Raw genomic sequence first — 15255 nt, forward strand, 5'->3', positions numbered from 1 at the left:
TTCTTCCGCAGTTCCTCTGTTATCTAAAAACAAATAAGACTACTCCCAACAATTAAATCCTCTGCTTCATGTGGCAAGCATGAAAAAAATAGACAGGTGAGAGTTTGTAACTTGTTTATTGTGAAATATAAACTAAAAATGTTTGAGAATTGAGTTTCGACATTAAATCTCTTACATGTTTTAGATATTCCAAAGTTTGGAATATTTGGAATCCAAACATTTCAGTCAAATTTTGGTGAACTATAAAATTAGATTTTTTTTTTTTACTTTTTTAAAGAAATTTTGAGTATTTTTGCAATTTTGATATAAATTTCACATACAGATTAACAATTAACACACAATAACAATTAAAATTGCACATTTTTACCTGATTTCCCAAGTTATTATAGTCATGTTTTTTTGTATTCAGCTTACTATTCATGTGCAGAAACATGCTTAGTTTTTTTTTGCTTGTATTGAAGGAGAAGTAGTGAGAAATAGCTTAAACCCGGCTTTCGTGGTGTCAAAATAGCCAAATATCGCAATCAAACTTTTCAAAGAAAAATTCTTTCAAAAATTGATAATTATCAAGTTTCTACCACATTTTTGGAAGTCGTAGATCAAAAAAAAAACTTTCGTTCTAATTTTATAGAGTTTCAAATATTAGTAATCAAACATTGCAGGTATTCGAATACTGTCAATAAAAGTTTTTCAAACAAATTTTGAAATTATTTTTGTGATATTAGATCAGTTTGGCACCACGTTAGTGATTTTCAACAGTTTTTCCAATAAATAGCTCATTTTTTGCACGATAAAACAAATAATGATGTTTCTTTTCTTGTCTTCTGATGTTCCTGATGTTGTATCACAATTTCACATTTTCTGCGAGGCACATCAAAAGAGTCTCAAACATACTTTATATCTATTCAATTTAATAGAAAAGTAGAGTCGTGGAAACATATAAACATACACACAAGTGAAGAAAAAAACACGATGAAAAACCCAAAATGAGAATTATGCTCATTTAATATAAATTATTGATATCCTGCATTGTCATGGACTGCTGATGAATCAACCGCCAACCACGGAGCATCGTTTTCGTATGACTTGTTAAAGCTGAATCCTCGGATGGAAACGGTGTCTGGGATAATTTCACAAGAGACCAAACAGTATAGTGCCTGAAAAATTAACGGTAATGAACAAAAGTTAAAGTTTATCAGTAGTTAAATATGACACTATCAAATTTAATTTAGTTTTTTTAATAATATGGTTTTCAAGAAGTGCCGGGCGAAATACAATCACTACTAAAATTTTCAGATTGTAGGCGGATATCATTGTCAATGAAACTTGTAAATTGTTGAAGTTCCAATAATAAAGCCACAAAAAACTAACACATAGACTTACTAGATATAACACAAAGAGCACGTATGCAAAGGTGATCGGAGCAAGAACCATTATGATATACCACTCACTACCAAGTCGAGAAAACACGTAGTCAGAAATAAAATAAACGTTAATCGATAAAATTAACGCAGAAGTGATCAGAGCAAAAATTTGAAAAACTCTGAAAAAAAAGATAAATCTGAAAAGTATCAGTAATTTTTTACTCACTTAGAGCTTCTGAAGTCGTGCATTATTTTTCGGCTCGAGGTAAATGTGATGATTGGAATTAGTGCAAACGGAAGTTGAATCATTTGAACACAATTTAAGAAATCATTCATTCCTGGAAAACAATATTTATAAGTCTGATTTTATATATTTTTGTAGCTGTACTATCCCTGATAGTTCTACCTGTTAAGTTTTGAACTCCTTGCGAATAAAACGTGAGCACGAGGGTTGGAGTGATTGCAATCGCTCTTGTAATTAGAACTCTCTTCCATTTGGGCCACTCAATTTTCACAAATCCTTCCATCACAAACTGTCCTGTATATGTTCCTGTCATTGTTGATGACTGTCCAGCTGCGAATATTCCAATTCCCCAGATAAACATTGCAATAGCTCCAAACTGGCATCCGAGATAAATTCCACCCTGAAAATAACATTGTTTTGTTTTGCGGAAAAAAGAAAATGTGTAACCTTATAGATATCCACCTCAACTGGTTCAGTGTTATTTGGGAATATATCTGCATCCGGGATGTCGTGTCTGGCTATGCACATTTCTCTCTGAAAACGAGCAATCAAAAATAATTTTTGAAAAAGACACTAACAACATCCGCATTTGTTTTCTGGTAAAGTCCATGTGCGAAAACGGCGACCACAAAAAGGTTGATGAAGAAGCTGAGGAAAAGAGCAATTGCCGACTCAAGTGTGAAATATTTGTTGGCCTCAGCCACACGACGACGGTCTTTACGATCTACACGGCGAGACTGAAATTTCATTTGAAAGAGTGTAATGGACCACGTTTCAATCAATACTAGCAACAAGTCGACGTTGACGTTTTAAAGAAAATAAGAAAAAAATCAGCTTGAAATTTGTAATCATTAATAATTTCACCACAGACCACAGTTTCATAAAAAAAACATTCTCATTGAAGAAATAATTTTTTGAATAGAACTCTTCGAAACATTTGGTGGTAAAAACAAAAATACAATTGTTGCATACAATTGTTTAATACGTGGTCTATTTGTTTCAGAAATTTAGGCATACGGTTCACAAAGTATGAATTTACTATTTTTCTATTTCTAAAGTGCATAGTATTGCATGCGTGTAAAAAATAAACTTGCAAAAAAATTCAAACAGCTGATACGTATTCGCGTTTTCCGCGGTTTATCAAAATTCGATCATGATAGATTTTTTTAAAGATCATAACTCCGCATTTTGTTTTTCACAAAATTATTGTTGTTTTTCTTTAGGTCTGTCACATGTTATCAGATGGTCAGATCAACACAGTCAACCGAAAATTTGAATAATAAAGTCAAACCTTCACTAGAGCCGAATGAAGGTACAAATTGTGCGGCATGATGACAGCTCCGACAACTGATATCGCTTGCATAAACTCTCCTTTTCCACATCCAGCGCACCAAGGTACCACCATTCCAGATATAACTTCACCAATTGGAGGTTTCACAACGACAAACTGAAAAAAAACTTGCATTTAACATTTTTCAGGCTTTGTCAATTTCACCTCATAGCCAAATGACACTGTCATTGTTAAAATAAGAAATCCAAAGATTAATTCCAGTTTTCGGATTCCGTACCGGTCGATCAGCAAAAATGTGAAGGTGTCAAGAATTGTGATGAAAACTCCAACGTAGAGTGGAACGCTGTTAAAAACATGTTAAAACACGCCAAAGCAAAATTCAACCTACAATCCTTTAGAGAGCAAGAAAATGGCAATTGCTGTTCCAATAACTTCTTGCATATCACTACACACAATTGCAATCTCGATCATAAGCCAGAGAATGATGCGAGGAAGTCTTGGGTAAAATTGGTAGGCAACCTTAAGCACATAATATTTAAATTTACTCAATGTAACTTAGATATTACCTCTGCCATATGTTTTCCACTGACAACTCCAAGTCTTGCAGACATTCGTTGGAGCAACATTCCGATAATATGAGCTGAGAGCAAAACCCACAAAAGTTTGTAAGCCGCTTGTGCGCCAGACTGAAGGTCGCTTTCAATGTTTCCTGGGTCCAAATAGGCAATACTCATGAGAAATCCGGGCCCTGTGAACGCCCATAATTTTTTGAAGGAGAACGCTTTTTCCTGAAAAAAAATTGGTTATAGGAAATTAACATTAATAATTGATATAAAAAACTTTTTATCAATAAGAACTGAAACCAAACATTTCGAAAATCAAAACTCCAAATTTGTAATAATTTCACCATAAAGGAGACATAACTTAAACGAACAGTGGGCGGTAATCGGAAGCTCTAATTAATTCAAACAGTGGGTGATTGTCGAATTCAATAAATTTGACAAATGACAAGCGTTTATTTTGGGAAAAAAAACAACAAGAAAACGAGCGAAAAATGAATTTGAACTGCTTTTTTGTTAAAAATAGAAGAAATACAAATGTTCTTCCGGCAATCTTCACATCTTAAAAAATAATTCGCAACTGGCACTTTTGGTAACTTTCAAGAAAAAATCGACGCCACCTACTCATTAAAAATAATTTAATCTTGGGTCACTTACCACATCATCAACTGGAATATCAACTCTCTCCTGACTCTCTGCATCTTCTTCCAAAAGATCTTGCTCGAGATGATCGTTTTGTGTTATTCGCCACGGTTCAGCCTCAGGCTCAATGGGACCATCGTTATTAGACGATGCCATACCGGAGCCAAGAAACTTGTCACCTGAAATAGTCATTTGAATTATGAATGAATTGTGTATCAGTAACCACGCTGAGTTGAAAACAAAATCGAAGCCTAAGATGATAAGGATTATCAAAAAAACGTGAAACAAGAAATCAATGCATCTCTGGTTATGCAGAAACACGATAGAGGCAGGGATGACGTAGACTATAAAGAAAAAATGTGAAACACCGCATTATGGGAAACGATTCAACAATGAACACAATGAAAGAAAACTATCAGAAATCAAAAAGTGTTGCTCATCTATTTGTCATAATCGAATTCATTTCAACCACATGATATTCTTTTCGCGCATTTAATTTTTGTTCAGTTCTTCCTTTTCTTCTACTTGTGTGAACAACAATGAACAAAACTAAAAGACGTTAAACTATAAAAGTGTTGGTTACCGCTCTCAGATGTGAAATGTTTTATTGGCAGGAATGGGGAGGAATAGGAAAAAACGCTGTGGAAAAAAACGCTGTCCTATACACAGGTGTGCGCGTTTTGCAAAAAAAAAAGGGTTATCGAGCTGACAGAACGTAAACAGTTTACTCATATCCTGAATAGCAAACAGTATTTTTTGGAAAGAGTTTGTGTTTGATAGTTATGAAATTTTTCCATGGGATAACATTTAGTTTGAATTCACACATTCGTTAGAAAAGAAATTTTCAAAGTAAAACAAAATACAATTCGGTGTTTATTGACTAGTGTTGTTCAGAAATGCAAATGGTTATTACAGCAATGGCAAGGGAATAGATCAAAAATACAAAACACATTAAAATATATAAATTGTATAAAGAGAACACGGGAGGATCAGATCTTCCTAATACAAAAGTTCAAACATTTTGATTCAAATAATTGAAATCTCTACACAAAAGTATTCTACATATAAAATATAATGGAAACATCTAATTTTTTCGGGAAACATTTAAGCTTTTACTGGTGGAGCATATCCAAATTTCAATCGGAGCTGCTCGAAAAAGATGAATGTAAGAACGGTGTGTGGGGCAAGACGAGCCCAAGCCGGAATGAATCCCTTAAAGAAGCCCATTGGACCGAGCTTGGCGGTGAACATGAAGCAGTCGAGAATTCCCTGCAAAAAAAAAAATAAAGTAGACTTTGGTAGGCGTTTTTTATGATGCCGATAATACCTTAAACTCGCCAGGGGCGGCGTTCATCATTCTGGTCTTCATCACGTCCAATGGTTGAGTCATGACAGTAGCCACACTAGCCTAGAAAAAATATGAATGAATTGTGTATTTGGTGCTGATCTAGGTATTTGTGTGTGGTACTGATGTTGGGCAATAACACTGGGAAAAGTTGTTGATTTTACCCATACTTACCGCACTGATCGAACTGGCAAAGTGAGTTTGTAGGTTGTCCTCGGCAACTCCAGAAGAGATAAGAGTCTGCTTAATTTGATCATAGAATGACAACTGACCAATGGTCATGAGAATAGCACGAGATGTCGCCATAGTAGCTCCTGAAATTTTGAATTCAAATATATAATGGAGACAGCCAAAAAAAAATTAAAAGTAGTTAGTCGGAATTTCAAGAATAAGACTGAGTGCAAGACTAATCATTAAAAGAATTTCGAGGTACATTAATGATAGAGGGTGCAAGTTTGATATGGATGACTTACTAATAGAGTAAATACAGTAAGTTTCAAATTGTTCAGGTTAATTAGAAATTAAAAATACGATAGGTTCTATTTTAAAACCTGTATACTGCATTTTCACATTCATTCATTTTGTCAAGTTATAATTTGGTTGATTTTAAAAAAATCAATAAATTTAGTATTATGAAACAATAGATAAAGGAACAAAAATATTTTGTCAGTTGACAATTTTTATATAGGAAGACCGACAACTGAGATACTAGCACTAATAGAATGAATGCGGTACTTTTGTTCTCAAGCTTCTTATTTTAAAAAACTTTATAACGGCTTACCATTGAACATCTTCATGAATCCCTCTTCTCTAGTAATCCTCACCAATCCGTCCAAAGCGTGTTTGTAGTTTCTGCGCTGTTCTAGGGGAAGCTGGAACACTTATTATTTTTTAAACGTTAATTGTTTGAGATTCACCTTAGAATCGTTCTGCATTCTAACGTTAACCAAATCTCCAGGTGTTCCAACCATTCCACCGCATGCTCCAGCAAAACCGGCGAGAAGCGCCTTTTGGTAGAAGGGCAATGGTTGATCTGGAAAATGATTTTTTTTTCTTAAATATTGATTCTGTGATCAAAACATTGAAAGGGCACAATATCCAACCTTGGGGGAGTTGCTTCTTTACAGTTTCATAAATTCCAAATCTAGTAGTCGAATAAGTGAGCTGACGGAGAACCGATGCAGATACTCCGTTGTAGAACGCAAGGATTCCGTCGTTCTTGTAGATTTTAAGTGAAAGTTGGCCAATCGTCAGTTTTCCTTGTTGCTGAGTTTGAAGTTGAACCTGAAAATTTTGGATTTTTGCGAAAGTGAGTCATGTGTTTAAAACCTTCAAGAGATCAAGGGGGTGAGTGCAGCAAGCGGCCATGGCTCCAGCCACTCCTCCAAAATACCATCGTCCAAGTCGTTTGGTTTTGTCTTCGGCCATTATAAAACCTGTTTTGTAAGTTATTAATATTATTATATTAATTAAAATTTTAAAAAAGCAATGAATATATAAAATGTGAATCGAACACATGCAAATTTCAAAAAAAAAAACAAATGTTTTTAAAAAATTGAAAATAATTTATAAACCAGTAAACAGGGGAAGAAAAAGAGATGTCAATGAATTTTAATGCTTCGATGATGGCGAAATCAACAATTAAAGCTAAACAAAAAAAATCGAGTATCTAATAAGAAGTGGTTAGGTGTCTATTCATTCCGACGATGTGCCGAAAAGAAGTAGCTATACATTTTTCTGAAAAACACCAGCACAACCATTGTGGAGATCAAGGCGATCTCGTCGATCCCGGCTGTAAGACGGTGGCACTGTTTCAGATACTTTCCAAGAGGACCGTTAACGAATTCACTTTTCCTTTTGTTAATGATTTTGTGCTCGGTGAGATAGTTGAGAAGAGCGTCATTTCCTTTGTTAAAGGTCGGCATGTACTCTTCTTGGAAGCTGCGGGTCCACCAGTTTCTAAAAAAATAGTTTTGGAGTTATATAAGTTCAAATAAAACACAAACTTGTCTCCGATATCAGTGAAGTGGTACATGTAGAGCTTGGCACGCGCAAATCTCATCGGCTCTGATCGATTTTTGAATGGATAATCTTCAATCAAATTTACAACTTCCGTTGTGTTCTGCATAAGATGATAGACAAGTGACAGAAAGAACGGATTTTGCTGATATGTTCCTTCGGCAGCATAGTACATTTGCATATCAAGACGCGGATGGTGAGGAGAAATAAATCTTGGACGCTTTGACACCTTCCCTGGTTTCGAGGTGAACTCGATTTCTCTCCAAGGTCCTTCAATATGATGAGATCCTTCAATCACAATTTCTGGTCTTCCGTGTGTTCCGGTCATTCTGGAGTTTTCAAAAATTAATTAATTTCAAAAAAGTGAAATCTCACTGTCTGTAGGATCCATAAGAGTTTGCTACGCTCCAGCTATTCACAGTCTTGTACATGGTCATCACAACTGGCGGCTCGTATGTTCGCTGAGCAAGTTTCTCGTCCATTCTTAGCAATGGAATATTTCCATAGACACCGAGAAAAAGGACGGAGCACAAGACAAATGCCAAGTGCACCCATTTCTTCATTCTACCATTTTGACTCGAACCAACTCTGAAAAAAAAATTAAGATGTCAAAGGCAGCGTAGCGCCAGTGCGTAAATTGTTAGAAACCTTATGATGCGAAATGATGCGAAATGATGCGAAAATGTCCAAATATCATAATAATTTTTTTCAAAATGTATTTTTAAATTTGTTTTATCTAATTATATTTCAACTGTGAATGTTCAAACATTGCAGGGATTCAAATATGCGACAGTGCTATTGAAAAACCATAAGTTCATGAGACATAAAAATAATAATTTGGAGTTTCACTATGACATCCGATGATTTTCGCATTTTCAATTTGGTCATTTTGGTCATCTTGGCATTGCTTCCCCATTGGGGCTACCCCACCTATAGGCTAAAACTTACTTTAACATCGAATAACAATTGACGATTGTAAAAATTATTGCCATAGTTGCAACAATGACATCAATATAGTATATCATGAATTTACGGAAAGATTCGTGCGTGAGAGCTGAAAAAAAAATTATCATAAAAATCAGTCCACAAACTTAGAAAAAAAGTTTCAAAACTCACTGAGTGCAAAGCTGGGCAAACGATCGTCTTCAAACAAAATTTTGTACGGCAACCGATAGACAACCTCAAATCCGATTTTCGCGAAAACTATCGCGGCAAGGAATGAAGCACCAATTGGAACTCTGGGTGTTTGCAACAAGCTGACCATCAATACAAGAATATTGTAATTGAAGAAACCATTGTTGCCGGTGAAAAGTGTGAGTGTCGTGAGAAGAACCTGAACTTTGTGGTTAAATTGTATCATTGTCATCATCACTCACCTGACAGAAGAAAACAAAGTACCGAACGTGGATCAATGGGATCAAGAAGAGTGGCGGAAGAAGAATTTCAATAAAATTCATTTGCAACGTTGCCAACTGTTTGAAGAATTGCGGGAAATAATGAGCATACCATGCAAACGGAGTCGGCAGTGGTTGGGATTCAAAGTGATAGTTTAGAGCTGAAATGTAAAAAACAAGGTTTGATAAAACTGTCTGAGAAAATTAGAGTTTTTCTTGTAAATTACCTGTAAGATTCCACCATGTAGGGCATTTGCTCAACAACTTTGTTGCTCCATTCATAAACACAACACGAAGTAGAAGAGAGACTATTCCAAATAGAGCAATCTGTAATATAAATTTCTAATGAGTTTTTGAAAAAAATCAACTTTTTAAAGGCGGAGCTCATAAAATCATGATTTTATGGCCTAAAAAACTGAACTCCTTAATGAAACTCCTCAAACCAGGAAAAAAATTTATGACGATAGAAAGTTTCGGAAAAAAACAGTCAAAGTTTAGCGCTAAATTCTCACGTTTCTAAAACCTTTGAGTAAAGCATCGGCCGAAAATCAAATTTTCAGCTCGTCTGGCACATTGTTGACGTTAATTTCACGTTTTTCGTTATTTAGAGACACTTTCAGCACTATGCCAGTTTAGTCATTTTTAGGAGTCTGATGAAAATGTATCTGACCAATTTTAAAACGCTGAATAAACAACCAAAGTAAACAAATTAGGGAAGTAAAGATTAAAAATCAATTTCCAGTTAGTGCGATTGAATAAGAGCTATGCTAAGTTTTTTTTTCAAAATTCTTAACCAAAATATATTTTGAAATTTTATGCAATTTGATGAAAAAGCTTTAATGTTTTATGTCGATTTTTAATTGTTTACAGCAACAATAATGCCCAATTTCACCTTTAATTTTTCAACCTACCGAATCTGCCGGACCATTATCAAACCAAGCGAGAATTGCTACGTAGACCGTAGATTCCAACAGTAAGGCATCCCACTGGTAGTACATGAACACACCTCCTGCCTGGAATTAACTTATATTAAAAAACTATTTCTAGAATCTTTCTTCACTTACCTCATAAATGGTGCGATATAGCAGGTACAGAATCAGATATGTGATGATATTTTGACATCTTGGTTTATAAATTGCAAACGCCGAAAGAAACAATCCGACAAGACAAAAAGCTTGCAATCCGACTGACGGCGATAGGTGGAGGATTTGACAAACGGAGCGAAGAAGTGGGAGACGGCATTGAAAAATACTTTCCTCCTCTAAAAAAAGACAAACTGTAAAGTTGGTGACGTGACTGAACTTGAAAAAATTCAACGAAACTATGAGAAAAAGTCGTGTCTCTCGCCTCTTTTCTTATCGCCGATGTGTTTTCAAACTGTTCTTTGGCATGAGAAAACAGATAAAATTTTAGTAAACACCGACTGAAGCGCCTCCATTTTTGAAAAAAAAATGTATTAAAATTTGGGCAAAACGTGAGAATAGTTAACGAAAAATTATTGAGTTTCGTTATCCTTGAGTAAAGAAGTTCTTTGCTATTGCTGGGAAGAGATGCCAATAAAAAGAGGGAAAACGCGCGTACGACGAGAGAAATGTTCAAAAATGCACGCACACAGAGATGTTGCTCACAGACAATGTTTTTGAAGAATATGAGATTAAGATTTGTGAGAATAATGTTTAAAATTGTTTCTAAAGTTATTCTGATTTGATTTTGAATTTTAATGCCACAATGCTTATAGAAGTTTCGATCAATTTTGAAGCTGAGTGATCTTATCAGCAAGTCACCGATCTTCAACTCGAGCGTAAACATACCACATTCTAGCATAGGAGCCACTGGGACAAGTCCACGTTCTCCAAATAATCCTGCAATAATTATCGATTTTTAAAAACAATAAAAAACCACGGAAACTGACCATGAATTTGTGGGTAAATCGATGAAAATGCAGTAAAAAGAACTATCAGTTGTCCGTATAAAATGCATTTTTTGATACGTTTCGTACCCAAGGGAGGCATCTGCAGAAAACAAGATTTGAAAGAAAATAAGACGGCCATACAAGTAAAGAAATGGCTAACGAGAGGTCAACCGAGCAGCAGAACAAACAATAAAGGGGGAACCCCCCGAGAGGTGGAAAGAGAAATGTAAATGCGCTCCATTGAACATGATGTTTTGACGGTGTAAACAACGGCCCCATGTTTCATTGATCATCTGTTGCAACGTGTGATCACAATTTGAATATTTAGTTTTTCGGAAATGAAAAACTATTGTTCATTTTTTTTAAAATTTAATATTTTCTCCTATCAGTTTCAGTTGTCACGAACAGTTTTTTGTTGGCAAAATCGGACCATCAACTAAAAATAACAATTTATTATGTATTTGAAAGAGTGATAAATTAATTTAAATGTTGTAATATTTAAGAAATATTTTGAACAAAAATAATAATAAATTAAATAAATACCAAAAAATGTTATTCGTAAAATTACGACTTATACAACCAGAAGTAATGTGTTTTTTTTTGTTGAAAATCTGAGAATTCAAAAATAAAACACATAATCACATTGGTGTGGACATGATTGCAAAAATGAGAGCCCCATCCAGTGCCTCTTTTGCTCCGAGAGGTCGCATATTTCTGTCGAATTTCCCGTAGAAAATTTTCTCTGGACGATAAGCTCGAGCAATTGCAGCAGCCAAATTGTTTTTCAGAATGGAATACATTTGAAGAGACATTTCTTGAGCTGGGCTGGATTGAAGAGCATAGAATTGGAGAGATCGAAGTAACAAGTAATTGGCAGATACTGAAACACCGTCATCTTCGGACATTTGAAGACCCAAAGGAGTGAAGTTCTGCAAAGTTTGAAATTGGTGCAAGTGTTTCTGAAAGAAAATTACTTACATTATCTGTTTGAATGTTCTGTAAGAATCTTGTGAGATCCTCAGATGTTTCATTAACTAGCGATAAAGTGATTAATGCATGCGAGGATGAGTTTGGTTTGAACTTTCCCTAAAAAATAATGGAATTATTCAAAATAACTACCGTATATTCTCTATTAGTGCTGCATCTCCAGTAGTACTGCAGTCTCTATTAGTGCTGCATTCAAAACAGGTCCGAAAAATAGTGCTGCAATCTCTATTAGTGCTGCACCCCATTTTCTATTGAAAGAGTCACTTGACAGTTTCGATATTTTTGGGTATTTTTTTGCATATTTTTGATGATTTTTTAGTAATTTACGAAAGTAATTGAATTATTGGGTCTTTTTGTTACAAAAGTTCGCAATTTTTATAAATTTCTGCTTAAAAAAATGAGCTTTTGTGACTAAAACTAGTGATCTATAATTGAAAATAGCCGTTCGAAAATAGAGAATATACGGTATTTTAAAAAACATATTTTTCGAATTACTAACAGTTTCCAAATCTCCATATTGCTGCAGTTCCTTGTTCCAATATTTGGGCAGAGCAGCTTCAAAGTCAAGATATCTTTGCTGCCATTTGGAATCATATTCATCAACTCTCTCATAAACCTTGTTCATAATGCGACACATGTCCCCAATCAGGCAAAACAGTTCAAACGAAGATTCTCCCGTTTTTGTAGCTGGCTCCAGTTGAAATATTCCTCTAGAATGTCCCATCCACTTCACATCCAACAGTCTTCCGGGCCCAATTGAGTTTTTCCAAGTATTTTCAGCAATATACTCAAGCTTTTCGATAAATTGGTTATCTTTGGTTATGATTTTGGGTTGCTGAAAGTAGTAAAATTAATATATTATAAATGTTATTCAATAAATATAGTATTGGAAAAACACCAACAGTTGACAGAGCTTCCTTGACTAATTGGAAGAGAAGTGGCGACTGAATTTTTTCCAACACAATTCCAGCTTCAGAAAATCGATTTCCCATATATCCCAGCTCATTGATCGTGCTCATCCAAGAGTTTAGAATCTAAAAAATTATTAAATTCCCGTTATACTTCGTTACATTTTAGTGATATAATAAAGAAAGTATTTGCTTGATCTGATAATGATTTTTACAATAGTTGAAACATTTGGAATATAATAGTTTTTAAAAACGCTCTGAAACTTGAAAACATCCGGAAAAGCATTGCAAAAATTTGTGAGTTTATTTTTATCGCCCTTTAAATTATTTGATACTTATATCAATGTTCTAAATCTAATAGGCTTAAAAACTTACATTCAAAGTATCAATATGGTTTAGTTTTAGTAATGTCATCAGTGGAAAAACTTGATCATCAAAACTCGTAAATCCCTCGTTGCGTGATTGAATGAAAAACATGGTTTGATCCACTGTGAAGTTTTCATACTGACCAATCAGTTTGGCGCTTGGAATGAAATTCAAGCTATTTGCCACGTACGCATATGCATATTCCATAATTTCCAGGTACGCTTTTGGAAGACGCTAAAATTATTGAAACGTAAATAAATCAATAAAAGTGTTTGAAACCTCTAGAAATTCTTTGGGAACCAATATATTTACACCGTCCAACCATGAATTAGCAATTGACTTAATTTGAGTATCAATATCTTTTTCGCTCGAGAACGCCTGAAAATTTGAAAAAATAATCTTATCTTATCAACAAAACCTACCGTTCCATTTTCACTTGGGAATGAGAAGTATTTTCTTGAACCTGATTTCAACGGAATTTTCAAAATTTGGTCGTCACCTCAAAATACAAAGAAATTAACACAACGCTAGGTAACATTTTACCTTGTGAAATGACAACTGTAAGATTATCACTCGATCTGTTTGGTGCACTTCCAAGAGAATCAATCACTACTGTGATACTTGAGTTAGCGTGGAAAAAATAATTGATTCCCACGATTAATTGATTGTCTAAAACATGCGTTTTCATTTAGAAAATTTCAACATTTAAAATGCATTGCTTACATTTAAAAGTAAGTTTTCCACCGTTAAAAACTACCGGAATTCCATTTTCAATTGTCTCAAGTTGATTGGGGAGTATGGTCTGAAACAAAAGATTAGTTGCAAATTGAAAATTGATATTTCAAACTCACAGTTCCATTTTTCTCAATCGAAAAAGTTATGAGATTTGTTGCGGGATTACTAACGTGAATGAAATTCAAGATATAATGACTATTTACCACGTTTCGTAGGCTCTGAAAAGTTAAAACTTTATACTCTAAAATGTTAGAAATCAATAATTTTCATAATTTTCAAACAAGAAATACTCACTGACGAACTGTCGGTCTTCTGATTGAATGGGAATAAAAACGTTTTCTCCTGCTGAGGCGGAATAACATACTTAATCCGGTACTTTTGAACTCCGTAGCTGCCCGCAATAGATATCACAATGCCTTAAATAATGAAAGCTTTAGATTCAACAGATTGTCTTTAACATACCAACTGCTACGACAGCACTGACAATGACAGGCATATTTAGTGAGAGAATATTTGAGTTCATAGAATTTACCGGTTTCTTCTGAAAATTAACAATTGAATCAAAGAATAATTTAATGGAAGAACAAATAAATGTTTCACAAAAACCTGAATTTCTTCATTTTTCGAATCTTTGGCATCTTCTTTTGCACTCGAAACTTGTAAATCGGAATTCTCTGTTTTATTTTTCATCTCAATTTCTGAACTGAGCAATTATTTGAATAAAAAGATGTGTTGCAAAAGACGAAAAGAAGGTGGAAGACTGAGTAGCAAGAGGTCTGTTGTCCACAGAGCTGTGCACTTTACAGCGAACAACCTCTAGTGACCAGACGCGTTTTTTGTCGATGGCGATTGCACATTGCCTCGTTCACTAGGCTCAACTGTTCTCAAAACGACGAGACAAAATTTGACAGCTTAGTTTAGTGACCAACATTAATTATTTAAATTCTTACTGAAAATTTATATGAAACTGATATATTTTTATCTGAAAGTTGAATACTAAATTGTGCTGATTTTACACTCAGAAGCATATCCCCCAATGCAATAAATGATGTGAAGCGAAAATACACCGTATTTTCTCTTTCAGTTATACATGCAAGACCAACTTTCTAGACATTATAGGCAAAAATACATTTAACTCGAATTAGTGTAGTGAATGTCGCAAAATAAACATATATTTTTGCAAAAAATGTGTTATCACGTTTATTTTTATTATTTGAACTCCCGCTTAATGTGCAATTTATGCTGAAATTTTTTTTTATTTGATAAATGCTTCGTCACATAGTTTCCATAAAAAATCCAGCTGAAGTAAAATTTTCCATGGCATAGAATAAAATCTAGTTTTGTTAATATACAAGTAGGTGCAATACCGTACATACGTGATACTGTTCACTAATCCATTCAAAAATCCAAGAAGAGTCTGAAAAAAAACCAATTATCTTCACAACGTTTCTTTCAATTCAGATTTCGTCATTGAGTTTTCTGCAAGTA

General features: G+C 34.4%; 4 protein-coding genes across 6 annotated transcripts; all 4 read right to left on the reverse strand.

Annotated features, from left to right (window-relative positions):
- Window positions 1-882: 882 nt before the first annotated feature.
- Window positions 883-4280, reverse strand: smf-1 (NRAMP-like transporter smf-1). 2 transcript variants are annotated; one of them, NM_001029621.6, is made up of 11 exons: window positions 4117-4280; window positions 3466-3687; window positions 3288-3418; window positions 3104-3242; window positions 2900-3055; window positions 2187-2345; window positions 2056-2142; window positions 1771-2008; window positions 1591-1702; window positions 1384-1543; window positions 883-1157 (listed from the first exon to the last, which is right to left on the reverse strand). In NM_001029621.6, the coding sequence occupies exons 1-11, from the start codon at window positions 4255-4257 to the stop codon at window positions 1014-1016; spliced, it is 1689 nt and encodes a 562-aa protein (NP_001024792.2). In that variant the 5' UTR covers window positions 4258-4280; the 3' UTR covers window positions 883-1013. The 2 variants fall into 2 exon arrangements, 1 of the variants encoding a protein (NP_001024792.2); NR_132544.1 differs by lacking the exon at window positions 2056-2142 and having other exon boundaries at window positions 1014-1157; window positions 1771-1922; window positions 2244-2345; window positions 4117-4257.
- Window positions 4281-4956: 676 nt separating this feature from the next.
- Window positions 4957-6882, reverse strand: slc-25A10 (Mitochondrial dicarboxylate carrier). Its single transcript, NM_076732.6, has 7 exons — window positions 6776-6882; window positions 6550-6730; window positions 6364-6479; window positions 6228-6318; window positions 5621-5760; window positions 5429-5509; window positions 4957-5370 (listed from the first exon to the last, which is right to left on the reverse strand). The coding sequence occupies exons 1-7, from the start codon at window positions 6872-6874 to the stop codon at window positions 5206-5208; spliced, it is 873 nt and encodes a 290-aa protein (NP_509133.1). The 5' UTR covers window positions 6875-6882; the 3' UTR covers window positions 4957-5205.
- Window positions 6883-6902: 20 nt separating this feature from the next.
- K11G12.6 (Lipase maturation factor) lies at window positions 6903-10871 on the reverse strand (the record flags this gene model as incomplete). 2 transcript variants are annotated; one of them, NM_001047809.5, is made up of 11 exons in its annotated part: window positions 6903-7405; window positions 7453-7794; window positions 7841-8053; window positions 8414-8519; window positions 8582-8798; window positions 8842-9020; window positions 9087-9186; window positions 9771-9872; window positions 9924-10120; window positions 10671-10721; window positions 10772-10871. In NM_001047809.5, the coding sequence occupies 11 exons, from the start codon at window positions 10869-10871 to the stop codon at window positions 7138-7140; spliced, it is 1875 nt and encodes a 624-aa protein (NP_001041274.2). In that variant the 3' UTR covers window positions 6903-7137. The 2 variants fall into 2 exon arrangements, with proteins under 2 accessions (NP_001041274.2, NP_001041273.1); NM_001047808.4 differs by lacking the exons at window positions 9924-10120; window positions 10671-10721; window positions 10772-10871 and having other exon boundaries at window positions 6992-7405; window positions 9771-9857.
- A 340-nt stretch (window positions 10872-11211) lies between these two features.
- Window positions 11212-14515, reverse strand: R03E9.2 (Glycosyl hydrolase family 63 C-terminal domain-containing protein). Its single transcript, NM_076734.6, has 13 exons — window positions 14374-14515; window positions 14230-14308; window positions 14062-14183; window positions 13884-13985; window positions 13756-13834; window positions 13576-13701; window positions 13455-13531; window positions 13312-13410; window positions 13042-13266; window positions 12661-12792; window positions 12258-12593; window positions 11750-11857; window positions 11212-11700 (listed from the first exon to the last, which is right to left on the reverse strand). The coding sequence occupies exons 1-13, from the start codon at window positions 14455-14457 to the stop codon at window positions 11410-11412; spliced, it is 1860 nt and encodes a 619-aa protein (NP_509135.3). The 5' UTR covers window positions 14458-14515; the 3' UTR covers window positions 11212-11409.
- Window positions 14516-15255: the final 740 nt, after the last annotated feature.

The sequence above is a fragment of the Caenorhabditis elegans genome, chromosome X (assembly GCF_000002985.6).
Source record: "Caenorhabditis elegans chromosome X".
Classification (NCBI taxonomy): domain Eukaryota; kingdom Metazoa; phylum Nematoda; class Chromadorea; order Rhabditida; family Rhabditidae; genus Caenorhabditis; species Caenorhabditis elegans.